The sequence below is a fragment of the Falco biarmicus genome, chromosome 10 (genome assembly GCF_023638135.1).
Source record: "Falco biarmicus isolate bFalBia1 chromosome 10, bFalBia1.pri, whole genome shotgun sequence".
In the NCBI taxonomy this organism is placed as follows: Eukaryota; Metazoa; Chordata; class Aves; order Falconiformes; family Falconidae; genus Falco; species Falco biarmicus.
The window spans coordinates 19,833,982-19,853,183 of NC_079297.1; the positions used below are offsets into that span (position 1 = coordinate 19,833,982).

At 37.8% G+C, this 19,202-nt stretch overlaps 1 protein-coding gene across 3 annotated transcripts in view; it reads right to left on the reverse strand.

The window, feature by feature from the left end:
- Positions 1–878: 878 nt before the first annotated feature.
- Positions 879–19,202, reverse strand: part of CAPRIN1 (cell cycle associated protein 1) — a 35,916-nt gene continuing 17,592 nt past the window's right edge. The window contains exons 8-19 of one of the 3 annotated variants that reach the window (XM_056353168.1): positions 18,073–18,125; positions 17,900–17,986; positions 12,706–12,861; positions 11,756–11,864; positions 11,219–11,280; positions 9,004–9,114; positions 8,319–8,468; positions 7,969–8,119; positions 5,950–6,144; positions 4,625–4,725; positions 3,692–3,755; positions 879–2,133 (exon numbers count right to left, since the gene is read on the reverse strand). In XM_056353168.1, the coding sequence (XP_056209143.1) occupies positions 2,069–2,133; positions 3,692–3,755; positions 4,625–4,725; positions 5,950–6,144; positions 7,969–8,119; positions 8,319–8,468; positions 9,004–9,114; positions 11,219–11,280; positions 11,756–11,864; positions 12,706–12,861; positions 17,900–17,986; positions 18,073–18,125 (1,304 nt within the window). In that variant the 3' untranslated portion in view covers positions 879–2,068. The remainder of the gene's footprint in view (positions 2,134–3,691; positions 3,756–4,624; positions 4,726–5,949; positions 6,145–7,968; positions 8,120–8,318; positions 8,469–9,003; positions 9,115–11,218; positions 11,281–11,755; positions 11,865–12,705; positions 12,862–17,899; positions 17,987–18,072; positions 18,126–19,202) is intronic. The other 2 variants (XM_056353170.1, XM_056353169.1) reach the window with 2 other exon arrangements.

A 19,202-nucleotide genomic window follows, 5' to 3' on the forward strand; every position in this document is an offset into this window, starting at 1 on the left:
TCAGTAATAGTTTCCTAAAAAAAGACACAGAACAGCAACTCCTCAGTGGACTGCAGTTTATATAGTTATACTGGTATGGAATGTTTCTAGGCCTTGACTAAAACTGCTGCTTCTAGTCATCAGCATCGTTTCAAGATGTCTGGTGTGTAATATTGTCTTTGCAAGCTTATCACTTTTCTCAGTAAAAACATTTCTCATTTGCGCTCGTCACACAACACGGAAAAGTGATATTACCACCTATTTGTATGGAGTTTCAGATTATTTTACAACTAAGTCAAAGCATCCGACTACAAGTTCTAAAAGTTCAGTTGTGATACAAAGTAGAAACGACCCTCAAAGTGAAAACAACCTTCAGTTTTGTATACAACAGTTAAAACAACATGTAGCTGTTCCTTAATTTCACCTTTCCACACATTGGAATCATTTGATGAGCAATACTTAACGTATATAGCACTTTTCTTCTTGCACGTGCTACAGAATGCAACAGAACTACCAACACCTCTATGGAGGCAGCTATCAAATATATTCTCCCCACTGCAGAGAGAGTGCATGTGCGCAAAAGGTAGGCACAAGTGATTTTCCAAAGATTACACCACAAGTATGTAGCAAAACTTGAATAAGACTTGGTATCTTCCAGCTCCTATAGTCTTATGCCATTCCATTTATACATTGCTGCCTTGATGAAAAGTAAGTCCATAAAAAGAAGTTTCCCAGAAGTCACAGCTATTAGGGTAAAACACTAAAAAAAACAGGAGGAAGGTTTACATCTATTCAGGAAAAACAGAATCTATCGGGGAAAAAAACCCTCAAAACCTTATGAAATGTCACCCCATCACATTAAAATTGTTTCAGTCGTTGAAAACCAGTGTTCCAGGATACAATTTTTATAAACATGTTTTATTTGTCTTGCTTATACCATTAGAACTGTAACTGCTGGCTGTCATTTCCCTTAAAAGGGGAAACCAATTCAAACACATACTGGTGCTTTTCAAAAGATAGCGATTAAAAGGGCAGCAGCAGCGGGCATTTGAGATTTCTTAAAACCTTCAAGGCTGCAGGAAAGACAAAAAAAGGACATGTGACCATAAGTGTTATGATTATCCATTAAGAGATTTCCATCAGTACCGGCATCAGTTATTTAGGTGATAATACAGCAAGGTCAAGTATTAGTGACAGACAATGTGCAAGTCATAAGGAATGGTAAGAGAATACCAATCCTTACAAAAGTCATTGCTATCAAAGAAACTTAAGTGTCTCAAAGAGATATCTAAATACTTCACATCAAATACACAGTGGCCATCCAGATTATATCTCACATTTGTTGCAAAATTTTTTCAAGTGCCAAATCAAAGCTTTTTTTTTTTTAATAAAAAAATAATTACACAATTACATTAGCAGTTATGCAAGTGATCTTAAATCCTTAGCCACAGTAAATAGGGCCCTGGTGATGAGGAGTGCTGCAGCTAAGGGTGCTTCTTTGTCAAAAACTGGCTAGAAGCCTGTTTGTCTATTTAGGGAAATACGCATCACTACGCATCTTTAACTGTTCAGTGCCTCAATTTAGAAAGAAAAAGCTGAAATGCAGTTACTCTACCAAGCCACACTTCACCTTTTCCATCCTTTCATGGGAACATTTAAGTTTTGTCAACTGCCACCACAGTAAATCTTTACAAATTTGCAGATTTTATCCAAATTTGTTACATCACTTTTAAATGTCAGAAGTGAGTCTTTGCTTTTTCCTGCAACTTCAGTTAACCATGGAGATTGTATCACCCTGAAAATTGCCTTTTTCTTTACTCTTAGCAAGGGTGAGGAATCTGAATCTCATGTGCAAGGCTCAAGATGATGCTTAGGACAGAACATGCAGAGTAAACGTTGTTTTGTTCCTTTCAATATCCAGGTAATATAAAGCTGGCAACTGTAGTCCTGTCATTATGGGTAATGAAAATAGTCCCTTTACAACAAACTTCCTGTAAGGGAGAACAAATAGATAATAACTCTTCTGGTAACATGTATAGTACACTGGCCAGCGTTGTTTTTGGCGTTTTATGTAATCCAATGAATTAGTTTAATTCACTTGCTGAGCATTCATTTGAGGCATCCCTCTGTTTGGTCTTGGGGGCCCTCCACGACCTAGAAAACATAAAAAGGTTCTTGAATTATGCATGAAGTCAGGTTATTAAAAAAAAAATACCCTAAAAGCTCTGGTTCTAACTGGGAAAGAATTCCCAGGTGTGTATCCGGATTATATATGGTTCTAAAAGCTCCTTCCAATCAAAACTCAAAAGGACGTAACTTGTCTTTACAGTTTTCAGCTTTATCACAGTACTTTTCTTTCCCCAGACCTTCAACGCTATAATGACTTCAAGTAAAAAGTTTTGCAGTAAAGGCAAAGATTTACTGTAATTTAAATGTAAGTACTGTGAGTTAACTAATCATGTTTTAACTTCCATTCTTTTCTTCCTTTGTTAAGAAAGAGACTGCCTGTAGCTCACGCTCTCAGTATATGAGAACTGCAAATCATTTGGGGAATCCCTCTCACGTTTGCCTGTACATCCCTGACAATAAAACACAAGATTTTTCTTCATTAAAGTGGTGCTTCCTAAAACATGTGCTGGGTTTCACCACAGCCTAAGACTAGACTGAACTTCAGACCACAAGTCCACACTATAGGTCTTTCAGTACCAAGACAGTCAAGGACAGAACTCTTCAAAACTGAGCTACTGCACAAAAAGCTGTGGTTTCGTAGGCAGTGCCAACATACAGCCTCGAGCTGTCCTCACTGACAAGCCACTCTGGTGAAACCTTAAGATTCTCATGGAAAATTCTGTATCATAGAGTCATCAAATTGCTTAGGTTGGAAAAGACCTTTAGAATCATTGAGACAGAAGACAGTCTCATGACTAAAAATCTACTAAAAAAAGAAAAAAGTCGAACTGTGGAAATAGTGTTGAGAATAAAATTTAGACGTTCCAACTACAGCCTCATTATGTAAGTAGGGGTTTTTTCTTGTCTTCTCAGAGGAACATGTGGTAAAGTCTCTTATGAAACTACAGGACAACACAGCTCCATAAGCTAAAATCAAAAAATCTACAGGATCAAGGAACAGAGAAGCATGGAGAGAAGTTTTGTATCCTTAAATGAAGAGGCCTCCAAAATAGATGCAGTAGGAAATCTTTCAGTGCAACAGAGTAATACACAATTTCGAAAGCTGACAGTCAGCTCAAGCCCAATGTCTGCTGCATAAGCAAGTCTTGCTTGCAAACTACTAATGCAGCTAGTAAGCAGATCTTAAGTCATGATAAAACAAAACAAAAAAGGCTTTCCTAAGGCTTTCATTAATCAAAGGCTACTAAATAGTTCTACTACATTGGAAGTGTTGAAAGCAACTCTTGTTTTAACTCCTTTTCAAAGAATATCATTCAACAGCCAACTAAAATTCCATCCCAAGTTCAAAGTATCACAGTATAATTCAAGTCAGAAGGGACCTCAAGAGGTCCTCCCAAGTTCAACACCTGTTCAAAAGCAGGGTCAACAACAAGGTCAAAGAAAAATAAAGCTTATTTTCTTATTTTTCAATCGTGACCCTCTGCATAACGAGTGAGGTGACTTTTTAAACCCAAAACTCCCTAAGATGGATGAAAAAACTTCCATTCAGCACAAATCAGTTATTCACTACTGAGGAAATTACCTCTAGGAGCTCCACGAGGTCCACTTTGTCCAGAGCCACGTTTGAAATTCTGTTGATATCCATCCTGAAACAAAGAAATTTAAGGAGTTAAAACATAAAACCCGAGCATTTTGTTATGTTTCAGGAAGCTATTAATTGCCAATAAAATAAGGAGCTTTTAAAACAATATGCAGTGACAAAAGACCTGTGACTTCAACGTACAGCATTTTATTATTTTAAATTAATCTTATAAAAATAAAATGTACAATGACAAATTATCTCTCCAGTTACAGGATATGTTGTTCAATATGAATATGAAATGTAAATAGATGTATTTAGTGTTCAAATTTTTCTAACTACACCAAGGCCAAACAGATGGATTTTCTGAAGGACCAGTCAATAAATGAAATGACATTCTAACTGCAGGACCAAAATCTGCCATCTCGTTTGCCTATAAATACTTGTTTGGGGATACACAGAGTTCTACATTTTCAAGTCAGTCTAAGCTTTGAGCTAACAGTGTAATTCCTTCAGAACAAAATTCTACACAAATTTCAAGTATCAGCATGGCAGAAGACAGGAAATACCCAGCAAGTCTGGGAAGTTAATTTCCATGGATTTAAGTTCTTCCTTAAATTTCTTTCTCAAAGCTGAGAAAATAATTATATTTAAGAAAGTGTTCTTTATAATTTACTCAACTTTGCTCTAGTTCCTTGACTAATTCCTTTAGAGGTCAATCAGTGAAACAGAACACATTTCCCATTTCTAACCAGCCATTTAACAGCCTACTATTTCTAAGTATCTGTTCAGTACCTGAAACTGTCTTCATTAGCAATTAAAAGAAAAAAAAAAAAGCATTGGAAAAGTTTTTGCTAATAGCTTTGTTTGAGTGTTTTCAATTACAGGTACTTCTTCCTTCTACTTCAAGAAGGTCACAACATAACTGTAACTTACCCGCTGGTAGTTTGAATAATCCCGTGGAGCATTAAATTGGGGCTGTGTGTAACCACTGTTTGGAGTGTTGGAAAAGGAAGGACGGTAGCCATCATATCCTCCTAAGGAACAGGGTGCAAGTCTTTTACTTGGAAATTGTAACTTTTCACTTCATGCTACCATATAAAGAAAACTAGTAACAGCATTTTACCTTAACCTGAGGGAAAAGCCCTTCACTAAGTACTGTTTACTTGCAAGTCAAGCAATGTTTGCAATGTCAGTGCTAATATTATTACAAGAAACAAGAATGAAGAGCTATTAAGAACTGGGAGAAGATAGCAATTCAATGTATTTCTCAAGTCATTTGAGGTTTGATTTATGTAACATTCAATCCAGAGCTAAACATTACACTAGGATCTAAATGTAACTGCTGCGACCTACAAGGCCACAACAGCCAACTGAAGCAAGAAGCTGCTCCCGAGCCAAGACCCTTCCGAGTGCTGGGAACCATGTCCAAGGATGGCTCCAGTCCCAAGAATCTACGGCCTGGAATCCAGATCAATTTTAAACAGACAAGTAGTGACCACCGCATTCCCTACCACAATCACTTGTATTATGCAGGTTTCTCCTCTACCCTCCAACCACAAGGGGAAGAGAGCATGGCAATTGCAGACAGTACTGTATCCATTACTTTAATCCCAGAACACCTGACAAGGAAATAATCTCTCTCTCCCCATTCTAACACACACATCTTTGTAACATTGACAGCCACATACAGTAATCTCCAGGAATCATGAAAGTTCTCTTTATTTACCCAGAACTGCAGTATAATTCCTCCACTCCTATTAATTCCCCTCAGAGTAATGACTTTTGGACGGTTTTTTTTCTTGTTATTTCTACATTATCCAGCTTATTATCCACATGATGCAACACAGAACTCTGAAATATACTGCTTCTACCATAACTGGAAATTTAAGAACACTTTTGAAGTATTAATTGGCACCTGAATTCCTCACTTTATGGTTGTGAAATTGTTGGATATTTCCGTGTTTTCTTATTTATACTTGCAGTAGATGCCTAATCAAACTAAGACTAAGCCTTCAGCACAGAAAGAAAAAAAAATATGCTGCTTTGCTTACATCCTAGTAGGAAGACTAACAAAACACCTAAAATTACAGTTGCTTAAGTTGGCCAAAGCAAAGTGAGTTTTTCCTACAAGTTTAAATATCTTACAGAGATTCTACTACAATATAAAAACAGCGGGTCAGTTTAACACTTGGTATCTTGACACAGTTTCCAGAAAGAAGTAAGTAAAAGTCAAATGAGAGTTTAACAAAGCTGTTTACCTCTAAATCCATTTGCCGGTCCCCTGTAACCATTCATTAAGCCACGAGCCCCACGCGATCCACCACGAGACACTCCTCGACTGTTATAGTAAGGCTGACTGTTACGTGGAAATCCAGTATTCTGTTGGGGAGGTTGCTGGTGGTTACCCGCCACTTGATGAGTCTGGTCCGGGGAACCATGGTAAGTACCAACCACTATATTGGAATTGGGGGGTAAAAAAATTGAATTATAGAAGCCTATGTTTCTTAATTTATGTTCCCACATACTCAAAGCTCTGAAAAACCACTGAACACATCAATAAATGCCCACCCATTCAAAGAAAAATAATTAACTCAAGTTTATGTGTCAAGATAACCAACAGTATCGGAACAACCCAGAAGTAGTAGAGTTCATTTAAGTCAGTGTCAAGAAGTCTCTACTGTAAGCTTAGCAACAAACATTTCTAATGCAAGCACAATTTTCCTGTGCCATTTCAAACTCTTTGAGAATCAGCAACACGTACTCTAGAGGAAAAAACCCAGCATGAGTAAGTTAACTCCCTTCTGTACCTTCCTCCTCCCTGAACTGGCAGAGAGCCACAAAGAAATACCTGCTTTCACTAAAATTCTCTCTGTTAAGTGTAGCTGTGCAGACTAAGGTAAGGTTGATGAGAACATTCTAACAAAGCTGACATTCTGACTGTACAGGCTGGGACATTCTACAGAACATGTAAATCAAAAGGCAAGAGCAGGATGGATAGCTTGAGACTGTGCATCTTCGAAACACAACATCTTCACTTCACAGGAATTGCAAGGAATGAAGTGGATTACAAAAGCAATCCAAGGGTTAGAGGCTCAGCAAGTGCAATAAAAGATGGAATTCTGTATGTAAGAGCAAAACAGCTGTAAAATTTAGCTCAATACCAAATGCTGAGGCAAGATCTCAAATTGTTGTGTCCCTCTCGTATGCAAGAGAATCGCCCAACAGGGAACAACTTTACATCTACTGCACTCAGCCACAGAGCACCACTGGGCTTTTGCATAGGTCCTCCCTTCTCCCAGTATGCAGATTTTGTTCTAAAGCCACTGCATTTTCTGTGTATCAACAGCTCCATTTACTGCTACAGTAATTTTTTTATTACCGCATGGCCCACCTTCCACATCAGCATCCCCCAGACACACTTTCTGCCTTGTGCCTGTATACAGCTCAAAACCAGTATAGATAAAACAAAAACTTGGTTCTCCCTCTTCTCATTCACCCACCCCAGTATCCCAACTTGCAAAGATGACAAATTTCAAGGTCATGATCAGTTATAAAGGATCAAGCTCTTTTTCTTTACTCCACCTCCAACACTTGTTAGCACTTCACCCTCGTCATCTCTGTCTTTAGTCCTTCACTCAAAATCCCTCTCTGCATCTGCAAATTTTATCTCTGTGGAAAGGAGAGTTCTGGGTGAAGAACAGCTTTGTACATAGACTCTATTTTACTGTTTGTTTGGTTCTTTGAAGTTGCTAATTTTGAAAGTATTTTGCTTGTTATATTCAAACCACGGCTAACTGGTTTTAGCAACAGGTTCTAGATCTTTGTGAACCTTGCATCTGTGAGAAGCAGCCCCTACTTGCTCTCAGTTGTAGCTATTTCCTTTCTAAAATGTAATCTCAGGTAGTACAACCTTTTTTAAAGCAAATTTATGGAACATCCAATCTTAACATCAGCAGAGCAAGTAGTCCACTATACTGCTATCATCTTCACCACAAACCTTAATCCTGTTTGTGGTTTTTTTAAACTCATATAAAACTGAATCAAATGGCAAAATTCTTCTAATAGCTGGAGATACATATACTGAATTTCAACCCTCGTTGGATATTCAAACCAAGACAGAATAACAAAACCCAATTATTTTTCAGGGCAAGGCTTCACAAGACTAGAAATGTTTGAGAACATGTGACATGCTTTGCTGCACCACCTGGGACTTCACAGCCTGACAGTCTGCTCTGCTGAGGCTACTACCATTTTAGTTTTTGCCAAGATAAATTTACCCGTCTGGAGTTGTTCTTGCTGAAGATCTGATTGCTCTACTGGGTGAGGCTGATTGGAGAAACTCTGGTTGTAACTGGCCTGGTACTGGTTTTGCTGCTTAAGGGTTTCTGGCTCATTAACAGGAGGAACAGGTGCATTCATGTTGAATACCTGTAACATTAGAGAAATAGCTCTGGTCCAATTAATTTTTTACATTTCTTCATCACATCACACAAAGAAGCACGCAAGTCTGAGAAACATGAGTATCACATTACTGTTTATTTAATTACATGACTGATTCCAGTGTTTATTTAACAACAAAAGGAATGGCTACCAAAATACAGGGATTCAGTATGAATTTACTACTTACTGTTTGCATGGATTGGAATGGAGCTGCATTAACATTGATTCCGCTGCTATGCAAAGGCTTGCTAGATCCAGCCTGGAACACCTGAGGCTGGGATGCAGTGGGAAGCGATGATGATGACGGGGTCTGGTCTGCATTCAGTGACATTGAAGCCTAATAATTGAAACAAACAACATTTTAGCAGTTTTTGAGTAATACCGAAACCTTAAAAAAAAAAAAAATCACTTGGGGGGCAGGGGAGGAGTAACAATGTCTCAGGTTCACCTCAAAAAATGAGTGTTTTCTATTTCAGCTGAACAGCCTCATTCACAACAGAATAATAGGAAAGGAAAACCCTAGCATGCTCCCTCATTAACTTGAAACACAACTAGAAAAAATTAGAGGGGGGAAATGAACAAGTGTCTGTGCTAACTGCCAATGTGAAAAACTAAATCCCATTTCCTAAGCCAACAACACTGATGCTGGCATGTTACTTCTAACTAAACAATCTTGTAAATTAAGTGTCTTCTTACTGTGAAGGACTTACTGGTCACGGACAGGCTCAAATTTCTGAAATGAAATGGAACTGAAGTGGCCCTACCAATAGATAACTAAAAGTTACAAAACTTTATTTATAAAAAAAGCATAGACTAACATTTGATCACACCTGCAAGCAGAGTCCTTCCCACCCCTGTGAAATCTGACTTGCCTGAATCTGGTCAATTGATTCTTTCTGTGGCCGTTGTTCTGTTGTGTGAGAAGGCTGATACATGGGTTGGGAGGCTGTATATCCCTCACTTGTAGAAGAAACCAAGGGAACCTGACAAAATAAACCCCAAAGCCCCCAAAAGTCAGCTGACGCTCACACACAGTTTTATAAAAAGTATCAGAGAACTCTGGAATGAATGGTACTCTCTAGTAAAAAGTAGGTATTCCAGCAAATCCCTACAACCATTAAAAAATAAGTGCTTTTTAACAAGAAGTTTAACCACCTCATCCTGACATACTCTAATGTGCCATACCACCCACCCCCTGCCAGACTGTGTTCTGTGGGTATTTCTGAATCAGCTGGACAGGCATTTGCTTTTACTAACGAACACATCCTTCTCCTCACTTCCTTATGCAACCTCAATTACTGTAACACAAAAGCTGGGGAAAGATAGACAGAGGGAGCAAGAAATATATAAAAGTTTAAATGAGAGAACTCCAAGCTCACACAGAAATAGAGAAGTGCTGGTTTCCAATGGACCGAATTCCCTCATTTTAAAGCCTCTGCTCCCCTGCACAGAGTCCAGTGACAACTCTGACCAGCAAAGCAGAGGACTTCGCATTTAAGGCTACTGGGGACTTTAAGAGGCAACTGGTAACGACTGATGGGTGTCTTCACATCATCTTGTTGAACACTCAAAAGAGCTAAGTTTAGCTACTGCTTGCAAGATCCCCAAGAGAATAAGGAGCAGCTCTGGCTGAGATAAGGAAAATAAGAAAAAAAAATCCATTGGAGTAACTGACAGGCATAATTTAACAGTAAAATAAAAGCTAATGCAGAAGGAACTCTGCCAAAAAATTATTCAGCACCTACAAACCAACAAAAAGCACTGAGACTACTAGCACTTCAGGAGGTACATACAGAGGACACTCAAAGAAAAAGCCCACATTCCTGTTTCTATACAAACGAGTGACTTAAAACTTGCAGATTCTAAGCTGGAAAGATAAAGCAAACAATTTACACTACCATTACTCTGAGATACACAATCAATCCAGATTTTTCTTTTGGTTTTCAAATACCTACAGGGATCAGATTCATTACTTGAGACCAGCAGTCCTTCAGAGATGCCACATACGCTTAATACAAAATCAGGAAGTTCTTGAATACATAATTTCTACATTGCAAAGCAAGTTTAAGAGATCCTACTTAGAAATTTTTGGCAAAGCTCAACTGAAAACCACACTCAACTCATCCTGACTGCTCTACAACTCCAGTATTAAAATACTACCCAAGCAAACAACTGGGAGTAATCCTTAACAGAACAAGTGAAAAAACAGGCCACAAACTATAGTTAATCCATTAAGTCTATTTGTGGTCTGACACCCACTTGAACAGATACAGACTGCCCTTTAACCAAGTTATTTTGGTTTTGGCATTTCTGTCGCAAATAAGCAGATAAAGGACAACTTGTTTCTATCCAAATTAGAAATATTACTACACATGGTTTAACATGAAAGAGAACGTTACTAGACAAAGGTTGACATGTCCAATTATTAGTCAATCTTGAACAGAATGCACTCAGAAACCTCAAGTTAAGCTGCGGTATTAGAGTAGGACTACACAAAACAGTATTCCTAACGCCTTCCTCTGAATCATAAAAAAAAACCCACTTAAAATTCACCGTCACATGGAACACAGATTTTAAGTGATGGCAGCCTAACACACAGGCATGTGGGAGTCAATTTGTGAAATTAAAATCATATCCACATACTGAATTTAAAGACTTGAGGTGAGCCCCACAGACTGAAAGAACTGGCAGCTGCCGAGAAGTTCACACTAGGCCATTAGAATGAGCAGCGCAAACTGCAACTGCTTCCGTGCTTGTGCCCTTCAGTTTAAGAGGCCTCTAGTTAGAAATGCAGTTTCCTCAGTAAACTTGTACTTCCACCTTGAACCTGAGTTTTCCAAACAAGATAATGACCGATAAAACTCCCTTATAAAAAAAATGCAATGTCTGCAGAGCACAGAACCGTATATAGTAATGCTTATAAGCAACAATGTTGAAGAGATAAGGGAGATAAGCAATTTCCCAAAATCAGAACTTCAGCTTTTTCTTTTGAGTTTCTCATATTGTTAGGAATTAAAATCCTATTGTAACATCAATGAAGCCTAAAATCAATTTAAAATCCAAAATACAATTTAATAAACATTTTACCTGTGTAGCTTCTGGTTGCACAGGAACTTGGTTAGGCTGGGCAAGTCTCGACTCAGCATGAACTGAAGTAAAATAATTTCACTTACTACATAGTACAATCAAACCTTTCGCAGAATAGCATTACCACCTTATCCAATTCAGTTATTTGAGAGTTGATCATCGCAAAGATGATTATCCTTTTAGCATGGCAAAGCTATACTCAAAATACCAATTACAATTTCCATGCAAAGGACATATTTTCCAGTTGTCCAAAATTATCCAACAATTTCAAAAGACTAAGCAAAACTATTTTGCCCATCTTAAAAAAAAAAGTTTATCATGTTCCACATTTCCCAGCAAAACCTAGAAGCATGTGAGAATCACAAGTCTATGAATAGTATGCTTCAGACGTACAATCACATTTCTGAGAAAAATCACACTTTTATCAATTACTTGTGATGACCCTTTCACTATGTAGCAGTAACTGAAGCATTTCTAAGAGACGACTTGACTTGCAGGCTTCCCCAATATTTATGTTTAGGATTTACCATTACAAACCTGGAGGGCAAACCATTTGTGGCATGTCCAAATTCTGTGCTGGATTCATGGGCTGTGCAGATACAATTGCAGGATCAAGTGTTTGGTTCTCAAACTCCAGCATAGAGTCCTGGGGTAGGAATAATAAAATCAAATCCAACTTACTGTATTTAAAAAATATTAACATCCATAATACAGAAACAACCAGGTCACAATAATGGAAGTTTAGCCCACAGTTACAACTGGTGGTCTTACCATATGTTTAAAGCAACTAAGATACTAAAAATTGCAGAATGTATTTAGCACAATAGAAATTCAGTCCGTATATACACATTAGAGCTTATCTGACCAAAAGGTTAACTGGAGGGAGACTAACAGCCAGACAGAATAAGCAGCAAACTATTCTTGATCATAAATCAGCACTTTGTATAAAGAAACACAAAAAAGAATGTAAATAGTGTATGCCTCACTTATTACCAAGGTGTCTGTCTTTGTGGAAGACAAGAAGCTTTTTCTGATGTATTCCATTATCTCCCAATGTTTTTCTAGTTGTTCTAACTTTACAGGTTAAAGGAGAGCCTTCAAGAAGTAACCCAAAAAGTATTGTCTTCATGTGTTGTGTAAGTTTTTTTGTAACACAAAATTTAGAACTAGCTTACAGAAAGGTATTTTGCAGCTGGTCTGACTTAAGCAGAATATACTATGGCACCCAGTGATGCATGACTTTCTGCCTTCTCTGTAGATGTAGTACAAAGAAGGACTGAAAAGCTAAGTAACATTCTAAGTGTACTCTGACAGCAATACAGGTTCACAGGCTTTAGATGAGGATCTTGCCATACAGCGCCATGTGGTTTGCACAACCACTGTATCTTTCAAATAAACTACAGGAGACTTTAAATCATGACTAACAGCCAGAAAGTGCCATTTTGTGTCTTTGGTTCTAGCTTCACAGTAGGGTGGGTTCGTCATACCTGCATGAAGTTATACGGGCCCTGCATCTGCGCCATAAGGTCCTGTACCCGCTGTCTTCTAACAAGAGGATCTGCTTGAGCCACAGTAGTGAGTGTGTGAGGTTCAGGAACTGGAGGAGATGTAGCTTGTGTCTGTTGCTGCAGCGAATTTACAACCTAACAAGAAACAAGCAATCAACTGAAATTTCAGCTTAAGAAAAGATGTCACAGAAGTGAGTCGGTAGTTCTTGAAGTTTATGGCTGTTGCCTAATTCATTATTGACTTAATTACTACAGTGTTCTTGAAGGAAAATACTACATCCCCCTACAGTCATGCCAATACTGGCGGCCAGCTTCTGATCTGAGGACTTCACAGCATTAGTAAGTTCAGATTGTACTCAATTTTCTTTCCATCTACTCCACTCCCCATTAAGAACAGCGCTAACAAAGAATTTGTTCAATATTACAAGCATTTTTTTAGAGCAGAATTTGAGACACCAACATATCAACATTTGGGAATTTAAAGAAAGTCAGGGAAGAGTAAGTTTCAGAAATATGCACAGATGGAGAATGATTATCTTCTCATACCTTTTTGGTAAATTAAGTAGTCAGAAATTTTGGGTCTCTTAAGACTTCATTTTTAATTTTCATAGCCACATCTAGACCCAAATTCTCAAGTGTTATCCTAGCTAGCTGATCTAGGGTCTCAGAGAACAGCAGGCAGCATTGCATGACGGAAGGATTGCAAGACAGCACCATGGGGGGACACCAGAAGCAGAAGCACAGCTCATAGTGGGCAGGAAAGCTCAGTTTTACTAGACATATTCCAATATGGTGCACATAAATGTACGAACAACAGCAACATGCTTTCAAATACCACCTTATCAAAGACAGCAGAGCAACAGAGCAACCAGGAAAGCTGAGCATGAGCATCTAAGAATATCCACCATCAAACAGTTTGAAAACAGTGTTACAAGGATGGTCGAGTTGAATGAAGTAGCACTTTCATGTTCCTAACCAGTTTTGCTCTTTAGGCAACTCCCATAACACAAAAGTGCCATTTTCAATTTGCATTCATGTCAAGAACTGTCCTTTAAATAGAAGATTATTATCAATGACTTAGACATCTATTGTTTCTCTGTTCCCCTGAGCTTTTCATTAATAATAATCTGCCAGATGAACAGGTAAGCCTTTAACTGACAGCTGCACAGGATATAACTTAGCATACATACACCTGAAAGCTTCAATTGTTTCATGTGAAATACCTGGTTTCTTATTAGAACTGCAGAAGACAAGATTTGTGTACAGCGGTCATGACAAGTGACAGAACAGTCTTATTTTAGACCAGTTCTATAATCACAGGTCCGAACTTTAAACTTCAACTCCTGATGTCCACCCTCAAAGCATGTAAAATGTTTTTAATTTCTCAAAGAAACCTACAGCATCTTTCAGTATGCCTACTCCTTGCTCAGATTTACAAACACTGTAAGTAACATTCTGCACATGCAATTGCCTCCAACTCCAATGACTCCTTGACCAAATCCCTAGCCATCAAACAGAAAATTAGGAAAAAAAAACCCAAACCAAAAGCCTCAAAAAAACCTAACAACAAAAACCTACATTCCTCTTCAAGATTCCCTTCAGATCCACATCTCCTCTACCACCCATCTGAAGAGAAGCAATCTGAAAATTCCCATGGATGTATACCCTAAGGCTGTCCACACCAGAGAACACGCACAACTGCTTTACTGTTACAGTCCCTGAACCTCAAATTATGGACTGTTTCCAAATTAATGAAGAATTAAGCCCTGGGAGGGCAATTTTTTTTTCTGAAAATGTTATTTACAGCACATATATAGACCTCTTACACATTACAAAGTTTAAAAATGGAAGTAAAAAAATAAAAGCAGCAAGCCAGATGACTAGGTGAAACTTGAGAGATAAAACCAGCAGCCACTCATCTCCTACGTATTTATTACCAAAACCATTCTCAATTATTTGAGTATTATCACTCAGCTTATGAAACCCAAGTCATTCGTAACGATTCAGTATCTTCAAGAAAAAAACACGTTGACAGAATAATCAAGAACACAGAACAGGGGCAAAATTTTATCAAGCATTTTCCTTTTTCACAAGTAGTACAGTACTAACTGCAGATGGTGCTTAATGTTTTATACTGTCTTTTTCATATCTCTTCAATGTCAAAAGGAACTGTTTATGGCCTATTCCTTTGGTCTTATTATCACTACTAGGTACTTAGATGTATTATAATCACAGTAGGATGAAACTATAAAATACACTCAAATTTTGTGTATTAACTTGCTGAGGGACAGGACGTAGTTCCAACCTTAACAGCTTTCTAAGTCTGCTGCATGAAGAAGGTACAGAGACCACTCAAATATAGGCATCATTATTCACAAACCAAATTACTACCTGACCATACATTTCCATTCATCTTGGGGGCACAGCAGCAAGGTGAAACTTTTGTTTTACAAGAGCTGAACCCCTCTGCAGAATAGTATGACTTATCAAATTCCATGTTCACCTTCTGACACCCTGCCTCCTGACACCCTGCCCCTTGACCTTTTCAGCAGGCAGAGCTGCCCAGACACAATCAAAGGAAAATGACAGGCTATAGAAAGCCAGGGGGCAAAGCAGGAGGAAAGGAGAGGTAAAAACAGAAAGAGACCACAAACCAACGAGAACTAATTTGTATTCTGGCAGTCACAAAACAGTTTCCAATTCTACAAAATACACATCTATACAACTGAAGTTCCATAAGCTAAAGCACAGAGAACTTTGTATACAAACAGAAACAGATTCAGGTACTCGTCACAAAGGAAGCAGTTAAAATATAATCAAACAAACAAACAAAAAAACAAACCCCAAAACAACAACAAAAGTAACCCACAAACAACCCCCCCACTATTACCAATAAAGCACATCTTCACCAAAATTAAAACGTCACATAATCCAAATGCAAATACACTTTGAAAATTCACAAGCGAATTCTTTAGTTTAAAACTTATGGAAGGCCCATACAGAAATGTCATTGTGAGACACCATCACTTCTCAAACTATAAACATACCATACCACAGAAATCTTGAATGTACCACATCTACTGGAGGGTTACTGAAAAAGAGATGAGTTTGTGATAGCCTTCCTCTTCATAACAATCATGGAAATCTTCTGCATAAATGTTCTCTTTCCAAATACTATCAGCTTCCAAAATTAACAGCTACCATTCACAGCTCTTCACTATATTGATGCCAAAACTGTCTCCAACTGAAGAGCACAATGTGCATCATCATCATCTTCCCTAAAGACAGCTCAGTTGCATTCCCACGAGAAATGGGATTTTGGTGCCCATAAGAACAGAAAGAGTCATCTCAAAGACAGTTATTCTCAATTTCCCCTTTTTGTGTTATATCTGAGAAAGTAATCTTCTTAATGATGAAGAAACAGTCTTCAACTCTAAATTTTCCTGAACTGCTCATTCATACATAGTCCAAGAAATTGGGACAGGAAGGACAACTGACATATATATTCTTTGTATTGCATTGTTCTATGCAAACAAAGCTGAAGAGAATCCAGATTTAGCAGACTAGTTCAGACATGGAAAATGAAGCGTTTCTGAAATCAGTCTGATAAACTACAACTTGAATTATTTTACCATACTAATACAGTTACTGCATATTATTATACCCATGAGGAAGTGTCTTGAGTTTTCAGCTGCGCAATATACAGCCTTACAGCTTAAGAACAGAGGGAAGCACAACAGGCTTCAATTGTAAGGACATTTCCTATACTCCTGTGTCTTCATCCGTACTACCTAATAGTAGGAAACAGAAAGAACTGAACCTCTAACCTACTCTGGACAGTTGGTAGAAACGCAGATGTAATCTGGGTATATTCAAGACAGATAGAAGCCAATCAAGCTAACTTTAAAATACTGTGTCTTGTAAGAATACCCCAATCAAGCATGGCTTTACTGTGTGTTTTTGGAGGGTTTCTTCATGTTTTTTATTTAAGGGATTTCTTAAATCACATTCAATAGCAGTGATATTTTAGAGGTTTTTAAGTAAGGGAATAGAATACTATGACAAGATTCTACCAAATCATTCACATACACGGCAAAATTGTCTAACTCGTTCTAGAAGTCTCACACCCATCCTAAGTATTATTAAATCTCTTAGTAGTCTTCAGGTACCATAAGATACAAATTTCAGCCAGATCGAATGTAAAATCATGTGGATTAGATTATAAGATCAAAATGGCGGCTCTCTTTTTCACCACTTGATGGAACAATGAACACTTACTCCACTCCTACACTTAAAGAGCCTGAAGACACCAAGGAAGAGAGTGTAAAAGAATTGACCATCTCTAAGTTGCTGCTGCAGAAGGCTAAAATGAATCAAAAAATAAGTCTCCAGCACCTGAAAGATACTGCTCATACCTGTTCCTAACAGAAGGACACAACCCAAGTTCCAACATACCGAACAAGTTAATGACTCCATATGACTTGTCCTTTCCAGTACACGAAGAACACAAATTCTAGTCTAATAAAATCACGGACTTGCACATGTAGTTAAGTCAAAAGTCTAGATTACTAGACTGGGAACGGATCCCAATAGCAATATACCACAAACATCACAATGAACTATCCCTCAACTGCAAAGGTGTAAAAAGTTAAATAACGAAGAACTACAGTTTTTGAATGCAGAGGTGTACATACAAGCATCTTTTAACATCAAATTATGTGCACAGGAATCTGGAGTTGGTGTTAGTTGAGACACTAATTTTCAGCTCCCTCTGCATGGAACGGCTCAATGAAATGCATAAGTACGCCATGCTGTCAGCAGCTGGGTAGATAAACGTAGAGTTCTACATTTGTAGCAAAGTTCTCTTAAAAAAAAAAAAAAGCTCTAGAATCTTTTAAGTCTTTTTAAGCCTAAGACTCTTAAGGTTTCATGTTTCCAAGCAAGCCACTATTGAACAAAAGCAAGTTCTCTGCAAACTTAGCCAGACTGCATTGTTTTTATTTTAGGTATTCCTGAGCTGAGTATGTAATTGAAGAGTGAGTAGTGATTCCAAGCCTACTTAAATATATGTAAATATACTGGGGGGAAAAGGGTGCAATACTAAAACCTATCATGAATTGTGAGTCAGCGGAAACAGGGATTGCAATTTTACCTGCAGTACACAAGATCTTACCTCAACCGTTTCAACTGTCCACTCATCTACCTGTTCCTTCTCACTACTGCTGAACTGAGTCTCTGCCATGAATTGTCTGTTTACATACTAAAATAAAAATAAGAAAGGGTATGAAAGTAAAAGTAAGTGGCATTAAAGCTATACAAAATGACAGTCTTTCCAGTGAATACTACCTCAGTTGATTCAACTTCAGTTGGTTCAGTAAATTCTTCTGCTGCATCAGGCTCTGTAAGAAAAATACCATTTATGTGAAAAAAACACCAAACCACAACTACATGTTACAGACCTAGAAGACACAAAGTCTGTTGAAAAAGTCTCCCCCAATACAAGTCGAATTTTAAAAAAGTCTGGTGCATTTTTGCTATAGTCATTTACCAAACCCATTTACTTCAAAGAAGTGTTCTGGACTACTGGTACACAGAAGTACAGCTAAGTGTAAAACTGAATGGACACACATTTACTCCTGAATGACATTAATACCCAGTTACTAGAAGCTTGCTATACATTAAGGAAAGAGTCGCCCTGTCATACATCTTCAAGGGGATGGGACTTTGATTAGATCTGAAATTAAAGCCTCAGTATCACTGACTTGTAACATCAGGTTTGTTTCTGAACCCAGAAGATATTTGACTGTACAAGGCAGACAAAAAAGGAAACTTGTGTCTTGGAATGAAGAAAACAAAAACGTCAGGACATTAACAGAGAATCAGCAATAACAAAGATTCCCAGAGTTTTGAACTAAAAGGAAAAAATTGTATTAAATTCTTGCTATGAAGAGTTATGTTCAGCTACTGCAAATTTCCATCTTCTCCACAACATATTCAAAAGGGAAAAAAGGTCATGCTATTTTTGCAACGTTTGGTACCACATTCTCAAATTTCTTAAGCATGTAAACATACTCTTCCCCTCTAACAATGGACATGGACTAAACTGGTGGGAACCACTGAAAATGGAAAAGCCTCAGGCAACAGTGTGTATTTATATATATATATACTATCAATGAACAAGATTTTGTTTATGAATCATAATGAGAATTTCTATAGAAAAAAAAGGAAAGAGATGTTGGCAATGATTTTAATTTGCATAAACTTGCTTCTAAAGAATGTTAGCCTGGGTTCTTATTTCACCAAGTGACACACTGGACAGACAAATGCTGAAATAAGTGTTCAAAAGCAAGCACTACTAAGTGACTTTGTTCCTTCGTTCAGCTGACACCCCACACTTTGAACACTAAGCCTTTCCTTGCACATAACGGAAGACATTTACGATATGATCATTAGAAAGGATTACAGTTCCTCCAAAG